Source organism: Limulus polyphemus, unplaced genomic scaffold (genome assembly GCF_000517525.1).
Source record: "Limulus polyphemus unplaced genomic scaffold, Limulus_polyphemus-2.1.2 Scaffold4241, whole genome shotgun sequence".
In the NCBI taxonomy this organism is placed as follows: Eukaryota; Metazoa; Arthropoda; class Merostomata; order Xiphosura; family Limulidae; genus Limulus; species Limulus polyphemus.
The window spans coordinates 323-12,649 of NW_013669851.1; the positions used below are offsets into that span (position 1 = coordinate 323).

The window sequence follows — 12,327 nt, forward strand, 5'->3', positions numbered from 1 at the left end:
TGTTCTTTGTGGCTACAGAGCCGTTGTTCATCTTGTATTCAAACAGCATTACATGCCGAATGTGTGTCTCGTCGTGTGCCATTACTATAGGAGATTAGAGTATACTAAACTTTACACATTATATAGGCTACATGACGTTTAGGCAGTTCGTTTAAGTATTATACATGACGTACGTTTTTTGGGGGGTGGTTAATGAAAGTGTTTCAAAACACGACATTAATTTCTTGACGACCTAATAAAATTGTAGGACTTAACTACCTGGATATAACATCTTTGAATTTGTATCAAAAATATTTTTTTATCTATTATTGTTTAGGGCTTATCAGGGCCACAAGGTTCAAGAGGAGAACCAGGATTAATTGGAATGCCGGTAAAATTTATTTTTTTATTGATTTTTACTTTACATTATTAAACTAAATCATTTCAAGATTTAGGATTTACAGTAATCATTGACCAATATTAGTGTTCAGTCATTTATCAAAACCAGCCATAACATATTTAGATTTGAGTTTTGCAGTATTATTATGAAAAAACAATTTTTAATGTTCTAAATAACTGTATCAAAATCTTCAGTCTTTTTGTAGACCTTCTTAGCCATTGTTAAAAATCCTAACTTACCTCTGTTAACTATTTTTTTTTAATCTATTCAACTCGTAGTTATGTCTGACTGTTTCCTTAATAATAGTTTTAAATTGTAGAGAGAAGAGATACAAATTATAAGAAATGTTGATTTCTGATGTTTTCGAATTATAGTTAAGAGACAGTTTATATTGGGATACTTAAAAACAGAAGAAAGTTTATACAAATAACAAATCCATGTGTTAAAACTAGAAGAAAAATTAAATGCTTACATCACCTTACACTATAAGTAGAAGAGACATAAAAAGCTTGACAATAATATTTATGACTAGAGAACAGTAAAATGCTTGATAACATTACACCACACTCTGAGTAAAAATGATGCAAAAGCTAAGATGTTTGAAAATACTATATGTTATTACAAGAAGGTAACTCAATGCTTCTCAATCCAAATTGTTTTCATGACTTTAATGCTTTTAGTCATGTAAAAATGGTTAAATTTTGTTTGACTGTATACATTTGATAGGATCTAAGTTTTATAGAAAATACAATGAGAGTTTTTTAGCAGTGGTAATTCAAATGTACAAGTTCATTGAACGAATATTAAATTTTTTGTCAATTTTTAGATTTGTAATTCTTTAAGATATGACTCATACCAAGCATACTTTTAGAAATCTGTTGTATAAGAAAGGTATATATATATATAATATGTTAACATTGTGTTTTGGTGTTTTAAAATTTTCTCATTATATTATATATATGATAAATTCATAGAGATGTCCCTGGTTAACACTATTGAATATGCACAGCAACTGCTTATTGCTGAAAAGATAATATAAACTTCGTTATCACCACCTTAAAACATTCAAGGACCTAGAACTTAGAAGCCAAAGATATGTTTGATAGTATTTTCAAGTTTCTTATGTCTATTTCCAGGGTGCTTCAGGTCAGCAAGGCTTAGCAGGGACACCAGGATCTAAAGGTCAAAAGGTAGGCCATAAAAGATTCTTATTGACTTCAATTTCAACATGTGTTGCCCAGTTTATCTCTAAAAACACGGTAGGGTCAAAGTATGCATATCATAACATTTCTTTCACAGTTACATTAAAAATTTATCGAGCTAAATTATTTTCAATGCATGTTAAAAAATTTGGCATCCAATCATAGTTTATAATTTAAATTTAATATTATTCAAGTTTCAATTCCTGAAATTCAAAGGAAAATATTTAAATAAATTTTCAATCTGCACTTCTGTCACATGATACAGTAGTACTCTGAGCATGAGAGCCATAGCCAGAGTACTAAATGTCCACCATTCGATGATTGGGCATTTATGCCAGCTTTTTAATGATACTGGAAGTTCAGCAGACTGTCCAAGACCAGGAAGATCTCTCGTGACAACCTCTCATCGAGATTGATGAATCTGACTGGTGAATCTATGCAATCGATTCCAGCCCTCTACCCAGACAGCTGCTACCACCATTGGGACATAAAACAGACCTGTGAGTGGCAGAACCATCTGTGACATGTTGGAATCTGACCTTACCACCTGTCACCAAAAGAACCCCGTCCAACGGCGCCACACCCATCTTTGATGGACACTGCAATAGTGGTCGAGGGTGGTTATTCTTACTGACAAGAAAAGGTTCTTGTGTTTCAGAGCCAATGGAAGACAAAGGGTATACAAGAGATGAAACGAGAGATACGCTGCTCCATATGTTCAGCGAGTGGACAGATGGGGAAGTACTAACATAATGCTTTGGGCCAGTATCTCTGCCAATCAGTGAACAGAGCTTCAATTTATTGAGGGGAATTTGAATTCTCAGAAATATCAGGATAAATTCTTAAGCCAGTGATTCTGCCTTTTCTAGATCAAGTTGGGCTTGGTATGGTTTTTCAGCAAGACAGTGCCAGATCACACACAGCTCATATACTGAGTTTCTGGAGAACAATGAGGTTAATGTTTTCCTGGCCAGCATTGATCCCAGATTTAAACAGCATGGAAAATCTCTGGTGTTACTGAGCAAGCATTTGCGTCAGCACCCACACCCTCCAAAAACACAACAGCAACTCAGAGCAGCACTGAGGGAAGAATGGACTGCTATACCACAATATCAAATCAGACAGTTCTGTCAATCCATGAAGCTGTAATTGAAGCAACAGGAGGACACATGCTATTAAACAAGAACTGAATTTGGTTTAAAATAATTTTCTATTGTTTCAGTTATTCGGGCATTGTGATAAATGAAGATGATTCAAAACGTTTTGTTATTGTATTGATGTTTTAGGGGTGTGTCAAATAAACAATTAATGTATGATTTGTTTTATTTATGAAGCAAATTTGCCAAATAATGGTGAAATGTGAGGTGGTGCATTTTTATTTTCTGTGAGGTCACATAAATTAGACTACTTTATTTTTTGTTTTAGCAGTTAAATTCGATATTTCACAGAGGAAGCTTGATGTTTTTAGGCTAAAGACATTGCTCTGAGTAATAATGGAATTTTTTAACCTATTTATAGGTTAGGTAGAAAGCCAGACAAATTATAGTAGTTTTGGGACATTTTATTGTAGTACCTGATAAATATTTGTGTTCTAAAATGCATATTTGAAAACCACATAGATTATATTTTGAACAAACAACATAGTGAGAAAAAAAAATAACCTTATTAAAACCATATGCCTGAGTGCAAAAACCTCAAGACTAAAATAAATGCTAAATTTCTCAGTTTTATGTGTTTTTTAAAAAATAACTAAGATATACTAATTAGAAACTTATTAGGTAAGCTAAGAAAACTGGAAGTAAAAAAATAAAAATATTTCTCCTTTCTCCTTGAGGAATGCATGCGGGCTGCCACTGTGTGGTGTAAGTAATGTAACCCAGTTGTTTATCCTAAGCTCTCTCTGTGTGATTTATTGCTTCGTTATACTAGTTAGAAATGGTTCAAAGAGCAATAAAACAATAAAATTAAATGGTAACAAATGTGAAACTGTTAGGAGACTGAGGCTGTTTAGGATAAATAATTGTAATTGTCTGTTACAATCTGCATTCATTCCAGAAAAAAAGCATTTTTAAATTTCGTGATTAAGCTTTCACTACAGTTAGTGTTAAGGTAGAAAAAGTAAGAGATAATATATAAAGTTTTACAGAAAAACAATCTATTGATATTCGTTTAGGAGGTTTTAAAAGTTATGCAAATGAAATATGAAATTGTAAGATGAAGTATTCTATTTCTTAACATGAAATTCACCTTACACTCATACTGACTTAGAAAAGGCTTTGTAAGTTCACAGACAAATCTTTAGTAAAAATACGTTATAAATACTCTGATTTATTGTGTATAAAATACCTGTAATATTTACTAAAAGCTTGCTCAATTATGAAAAGTTACACATAATACCTTCAGAATTATAGTATGTATTGTCTCATGGTTACATGGTGGATACAAGGTTGCCCAAACTGACTCAGTTAATCTTCATGGGGATAGTTATTTATTTGTGGTATACACCATTGATCTTAAAATTAAATGAGTTCCTCCTTTTAAACCATCACTGCAGTTCGTCATATTTCTGATAAAAGTTACTATGTTTGGACTTCAGGTAATAATCTCTTTTCTGTTGTAACCAACATTATATTTTTACATAATTAACATGACTGCTATAAATACCGAATCATTATATTTCAGGGAGATCAAGGAGAACCAGGCAGACCTGGAAATGTAGCAAGAGCTGGAGATCCTGTAAGTAGTATTCATAAGTGTAATCAAATAACCATTGTAAGTGTATTTCAGCAAACAGCTGTAATTTCTTAACAAAATACCACAGTACCTTATGACATGTATGTTATTATCACACTTGAAATGTAGATTAACTGTTATATTTTAACAGTTAGCCACACTATCTTCTAATATGATTGTGTTATTTTAATAATTGACCACAGTATGCTATGACTGTTTTCCTACTACATTATTATGGTATTTTAACAATTGACCACATATATCCTAACACATGGTTGTGGTATTTTAACAATTGACCACATATATCCTGACACATGGTTGTAGTATTTTAACAATTGACCACTGAATGTTTTAACATAACTTTCGTCACTTCAGTGTATTTTATTTATATTTCAATTGCATTTCTTTACAGCTTTATATTTTAATATTTGTTCATTTATCTTTGTAATAACTGTTTTTAATTTACCTACACTGTCTTATACTACTTATAAATTATTTGCAATTTTATAAGTATTGGGGGACTGCTAATCAATTCTTCTGTGAATTGCTTTAGTTTTAGAAATTTCTAAGTGAACAATATTTTACATTGTTGATACTTGTGTCTATCATAAATAGAGGAATGATGATATTATTTGCTGACACATTATTATACTGTTACCATTGCCAACATATTACTGTACTTTTTAGCCATTTTTATACATATCCCTCAGTAGAAGAATATTTAAAATAAAACTCATCTGGTTGTTAAACAGGGACCATCAGGACCCCCTGGAGTACCTGGTGAACCCGGCATTGATGGAAAGAAGGTAAGACCTGATTACGTTCTATATACTGTATATATATAAATGCTTCTAATGTGTCTGTTAATGATATGAAGGTGAGATCTTGTAAGTTCTGCATTTGAAAATATAGACATCTGCTTCGTATGAACCTGGTGTGAGGGAAGAGTGTAAGACCTTATTGGGTTCTATATCTGAATGTATGAACAACTTCCTATTGTTGGAGAAAGGTAAGATCTTATCAGGATCTGTATCAGAAGGTATAACATGTAATTATTATTATCCTAATAATGATGAGAAACAGGTAAAACATTATTGGATTTGGTTCCTAAATACATAGACATGTGCTCTGTCAGATTTTATATATGGGCCAGATTCTTTACAGTAGGTGTCTGTGACTTGTTAGTGATAAATTCAACAATAAACAAACAGCACACAATCTACTTGTTTTAAAATAATATATTAAAATAAGTCAAATGTTCATTACACAGTGAATTACCACAGTTTTATCCAGAGCTTTAACTAATCATCTCTTTTTTGTCAAAGTCCATAAACTGATCCATTTACTTCAGTACACAATTGACAAGATGAATTATTAATCTCTGCTCTATTATTATAATACAGTTGGTGATAATTTCACTTTAAAAATTGCCACTATACACACTTTATGGCTAAACTCATAAGTACACAGTCTAGATCTATCTATTTATCTAATTAACTACATAACTAACTCAAACTACATTTAGGACAAGTATTTATTACCCTACAAAGGCCTAGAATGTTTCACACACACTACAAGATATTGTGATGCCATAACACTCAATTAAAGCAATGAAAAAACTTAGAAGATTCTAGTAACATGTGCAATAATACAACAAATTCCAATTCACAACAGTTGAATTACACAACATATGTTCGACACAGGTACATAAGCAAACCTACTGTTACGACAGCGGAAGTCACGCAACACTGGGAGCATGTGTGCTGGAGTTTCTCGAAGGATCATGAATTTTCCTGGTAACTCTAGTTTGTTCCAGGCGCCCTCTTTTTTTAGTATATAAGCCCGGCAAATAAAGCGGAGAGGAAGAATTGGATAGATAGACAGATATAGAGAAAGATAATTGAGTCAAACGAGTAGTAGGCACCGTAAGTAAAGTGTGTGAATCATTGTGAATTATAGCGTGTGTTTATAAAAGTAGTTAACTTTAAAGTGATTGTGGAAAATCTTTGTATTGCAAAGTTGTATCGAGAAAGAATAAACTAGTTTTAATTAAGAAAGGACTTGTATCGCTGGAGTTTCTCGGAGAGAATTTCTACGGGAAGTTAACAAACGAGCAGAGACGTAACAATATATTCTGTATATAATTGTATAGATTGTTGATACACTTAGCTATATATAAATTTCAGTTTGTTTTTATTGATATAACATGGTTGGTTACCTTCTAAATAAATGTGCTATCCAGATGAAGAATTAGACAACACAGGTAAGAAACATTTTCAGATAACAGGAAGTTCAAGGATTTGGCAGACGAGAGTAGGTGTAAAGCTGAGGGTAGAGACAAAGTATTGAACTATGTCACCAGGTGTTGTGTCCAGATAACACAACGCAACAACGTACAAGTGTTGAATTCAATATAAAGGGAAACTTGTTTGTTTGTTTGTAATTATGCACAGAGCTACACAACGGGCTATCTGTACTCTGCCCACCACGGGTATCGATAGTCGGTTTCTAGCGTTGTAAGTCCGCAGACATTCCGCTGGGCCACTGGGGGGCTGAAGGGAAACTAATAAGTAAAACAAACTAACTTAAATGAAGACACAAACTAAATAAAAGCACTATAAATTAAATACAAAAATTAACTTTAAAGTTTTCTCTGGTTGGCTAAAAGTAAAGAACAGCTGAAATATGGAGCTTTGGAATCTAAGGCCTGAACACTTTCAAATTAAAATCTTTGTCTAAAGATCACCATCACTTTTGAAAGTTGGAAAAATCACCACCAGGGCGACCTGGTTATATACACCTCAAGTGACTCGCGCGTATAGCAGCTTCACGCAGTTGAGCGTTAGACATCAAATCCAAAATACCACTTGAATGATAGAGACGGTCTAGACTGGCACCACATATACAGATTATATACGTTAAACCGTGTTTGGATTTCATCAATAACAGACTTCGTTCCTCCCAAAGACAGTCTAGAAAAATTCAAACGTTTCAACAAAAATATAGAGAAGGGTAAAGTTTATGACAGAAAAACACATCAACCATCTTCTCCAAACTTTAAACTAGGACGGACATCACTAAAAGAACACGGCACCGAAACCCATATATAAACACAATACATTAAATATAAAATAAACTTCAGCGCACAATCAACAGTTACAATAATCTGTAATACATGAAACATGATACAACGCAATCCACAAATACAATACAAATACATGAAACATGATACAACGCAATCCACAAATACAATACAAATACATAAAACATGATAAAACGCAATCCACAAATACAATACAAATATATGAAACATGATAGAATGCAATCCACAAATACAATACAAATACATAAAACATGATAAAACGCAATCCACAAACACAATACAAATACATGAAACATGATACAACGCAATCCACAAATACAATACAAATACATCAAACATGATAAAACGCAATCCACAAATAAAATACAAATACATGAAACATGATACAACGCAATCCACAAATACAATACAAATACATGAAACATGATAAAACGCAATCCAAAAATACAATGCAATATACAAAAAGAAATATAAGTACGGAAAACATGATACATACCAAATCAACTCTTTAGAAAGAAAAAAACAATACAATATTATAAAATACAACAAAAATAACTTTCTATGTTTCAATACATAATATATAATATAATTGTGAATAGAGCGTAATTATAATGTGGGCCCGGCATGGCCAGGTGGTTCGAATTCCCGTCACACCAAACATGCCAATCTCCGCCTTTGCCTGGTCCCAATTCCAGGATGAGAAAGGAGGAGGGTTGGGCGTGGGGCTAGCAACTCCACTCCGTAAAAACCAACCTGCTTCAAGTAACTGCAACAACAACTTCCGTTGGCGAGGTGTTGTTGCGGCCTTATGCTCCACTGGGAGTTTACAGGAATAAAAAATATAATGTAGTATAATATAACTGTTACAACGGATCTACTTTGCAAACTATGATACTACACTAAAATCTATACAACACAACCAATATCCGTGACGTATAGCTACTACACTGAACACTATACAACATAATCAAATTAAGCGACGTATATTTATTACACTCAACTGCATAAAATACAATCATAATACGTGACTCATCGCTAGTGGTGGTACTGTTCCTCAGATTCTCAGGAACCCAAGCTGATGGCAACTCATCACTAGTGGTGGTGCTGCTCCTCAGATTCTCAGGAACCCAGGCTGATGGCAACTCATCACCAGTGGTGGTGCTATTCCTCAGAATTGCAGAAATCTAGGCTGATGGCAATTCATCACTATAGGTGGTGCTGCTCCACAGATTCTCAGGAACCCAGGCTGATGGCAACTCATCACCAGTGATGGTGCTATTCCTCAGAATCGCAGAAACCTAGGGTGATGGCAACTCATCACCAGTGGTGGTGCTGCTCCTCAGATTCTCAGGAACCCAGGCTGATGGCGACTCCTCAGTAGTGGTGGTGCTGCTCCTCAGCTTCTCAGGAACCCAGGCTGATAACGACTCCTCAGTAGTGTAGACGCTGTTCCTCAGCTTCTCAGTAACCCAGGCTGATGACGACTCCTCAGTAATGGTGGTGCTTTCCCATTAGATTCTCAGGAACCAAGGCTGATGACGACTCCTCGGTAGTATTGATGCTTTTCTCACTCTCACTGTTAAAATAGGTCGTACTGGTCACCACAAAGCTGACATTTTTCTTTTACTTCCACGCCACATATTAGATGTTACTGTGCTAACCTGGTGGCCTTCACTGTACATCTCGAGACTGTGATGGTGGTCCATCTCAGAGGACTTTCCTGGACCATCTACGTGACAATAATTCAAGAGCTTATATCGTTCAGATCCTCGGAACTTGCTTCAGGACCAGGACCAGCTCTATACAACATTTCACAATATAGGTAGTCCAAATAGGTCAGGCACCAGTGCTGATTGAAAAAAAACTTCACAACGGTGCTATTTAAAAACCTAGTGTTTTGTTCTAATCTGCTCAATTTAGCACTTGATAGTGAGAGCCGATTAAATATAAATAACTTCAGATAATTAATGTTTCTGGCATATCAATATAACTTATAAAAATATGAACTAAATTAAGTTCATAATTAACTTCTTATTGCGATACACTGTCTAAAAATATGAGAATAAAATATTTTCATATATATATTTATTTATAAAGGCTAACTAAGAAAGCAAAAATTGTATAAAAGACAATGTGAGATAATGTTCCACTTCTTTTTTTCTTTTGTTATTAAATTCCTAATGACGTCACTAGATGGTGTTGTATGACCTGCTTTGTGAAATACAATAATTGATTTCTTTAACTGATTAACTAATTGTGTCTTTAAATTCAAAGTAGAAATGTGCCTTACTTCTGGGTGTTTTTTGACACCTTCTCGGGCAAAAATTCTAAAACAAAATATCCCTTGTACATCGACGGATAATTTCCAGTTACTACGCCAAAACTTACACTAATCCGGCCAGTATGTGACGGATGTTCAAACAGAAACACACACATACATATAATGGATCACCTTTGTAGCAAGGAATAAATTTAAGTTACTTTAACATAAATGATAAGAGGAACAAACTACAATGAAAATAATGACTGTCTTTAACCTGAAATCATGAAATAATTTACCTGAACAATTATAGTTTTTGTATTGTGGACAACGTGCTTATTTAGCAAAAGTAAGCGACGAGTTATCTTTATTTCTGTCTCTCACTTAATGAGCTGACACTATATTTTTTCATTCACCTAAGTCAGTCCCCCTACGGTTCAGCGGCAAATCTGCAAGTTTACGACATACAAATTCGGGTTTCTATACCTGTGATGGATAGAGCACAGAAAGCCCACTACCTAACAACAGTCAAACCTCGAAACTAAAGTAAATGGGTAACTGATCAAGACATTTAAATTAATTTCAAGGTCTGCGCATGTGAAGTATTTACTATATATCACAGGCATCTAACACATAGAGCAGAAGAGGTACGACCCCCCCACCACCACCACACTTTTTTCAGTTAGTGGACATATACTATTATTAACAAGTACGTTAGATTAACTTGACTTTTTACACCTTCTCCCCTCACTCTTCAACAACGTTAGCTATATACATATATAAACACCTAGGTGCCGAAGCGTGTTTACACGCAAGACTCAGTCACTCGTCGCGAATCTAAAGTTTAATCAGATACTTACAGTTTCGTCTCATCTTTTATTTCCAAGTGTTAGTATGGTGATAGCACGTGATATTTCGCACACATTCCTGCCTGGTACAACGTCATGTCTTGCCCCCATGTTGCGTGAGATCAAGACGTCCTTACTTTGAACCTTATGTTAACTGTGGAAAGTAACTACAATACACGTGTCATATGTTCTCCGTAAACAACATACAGAAACACAACACAGAAGGTTACCATTCTATCTATCAATATGTATCTTTCCACATAGCACTTCTCATCACTTAGCCACCTAGAGAATTTATATTGTTTAAAATCATATATTGTACATTTTTAAACGTGATGCGTGTCCTATAAGTTGCATAGCATTAAACTAACAATACATTTAACGTGATAGCACTTTTGTTTAGGAAAAATATAAGATGTAGCATGTAGCAAGATTCACTTCGCATTCATTTGGAAATTAAAAATTTGAAGGTTCGGAAAAAATAGTGTCACCTGGTTCATACGATTTGAATAAGTTTATCTGTCTCTATTCCAAAGTGCGGCAAATATGATAACCACATTGTTTTCCGTAGATTAGGATACTACAGTAACAAACAATCTTCATTGTTTTATGTTGCATCGGACACTATAATAACAAACAATCTTCATTGTTCTGGGTTGTTTAGATACTATAATAACAAAAAATCTTCATTTTTTTCTGTAGCTTAGGATACTACGGTAACAAATAATCTTCATTGTTATCTGTGATTGGGATACTATAATAACAAATAATCTTCATTCTCCTCTGTAGCTTAGGATACTACAGTAACAAACAAACTTCATTGTTCTCTGTTGCTTCGAATACTATAACAACAAACAATCTTCATTGTTCACTGTAGATTAGGATACTATAGTAAAAACAATCTTCATTGTTCTCTGGTGCTTATGATACTATAATAAAAAAACAATCTTCATTGTTCTATGTTGCATCGGACACTATAATAACAAACAATCTTCATTGTTCTGGGTTGTTTAGATACTATAATAACGGACAATCATTAGTGTTCTCTGTTGCTTAGGATACTTTAGTAACAAACAATATTCATTGTTCGCTGTTGCTAAGGGTACTATAATAACGAACAATTTTCATTGTTCTCTGTACATACCAGGCGAGAATAAACCAATAATGTATAACATACTATTGAACGTTATCCACACACACAAGGCGAGAATAAACCCATAATGTATAACATACTAATGAAGGTTATCCACACACCAGTCGAGAAGAAACACATACTAGTGAAGGTTATCTACACATCAGGCGGGAATAAACCTATAATGTAGAAAATACTATTGAAGGTTATCCACACACAAAGCGAGAAGAAATCCACAATGTACAACATACTATTGAAAGTGATCCACACACCAGACGAGAAGAAACACATAATGTAGAACATTCTAATGAAGATTAACCACACACACAAGGCGAGAAGAAACACATACTAGTGAAGGTTATCCATAAACCACGCGAGAAAAAAACCATAATTTAGAACATACTATTGAAGGTTATCCACACACCAGGCGAGAAGAAACCCATAATTTACAAAAAACTAGAGAAAGTTATCAACAAACCAGGCAAGAAGAAAACCATAATGTACAACATACTAGTGAGGGTTATGCACAAACAAGACGAGAAGAAAACCATAATGTACAACATACAATTGAAGGTTATCAACACCCCAGGCGAGAATAAACCCATAATGTAGAACATACTATTGAAGGTTATCCACACACCAGGCGAGAAGAAACCCATAATTTACAAAA

General features: G+C 34.1%; 1 protein-coding gene across 3 annotated transcripts in view; it reads left to right on the top strand.

The window, feature by feature from the left end:
• The first annotated feature begins 322 nt into the window (after positions 1 to 322).
• The window catches only part of LOC106470829 (collagen alpha-1(IX) chain-like), a 44,465-nt gene continuing 32,460 nt past the window's right edge, over positions 323 to 12,327 (top strand). For all 3 annotated transcript variants that reach the window (XM_022399469.1, XM_022399470.1, XM_022399471.1), the window contains exons 1-4: positions 323 to 370; positions 1,516 to 1,569; positions 4,264 to 4,317; positions 5,067 to 5,120. In XM_022399469.1, the coding sequence (XP_022255177.1) occupies positions 365 to 370; positions 1,516 to 1,569; positions 4,264 to 4,317; positions 5,067 to 5,120 (168 nt within the window). In that variant the 5' untranslated portion in view covers positions 323 to 364. The remainder of the gene's footprint in view (positions 371 to 1,515; positions 1,570 to 4,263; positions 4,318 to 5,066; positions 5,121 to 12,327) is intronic.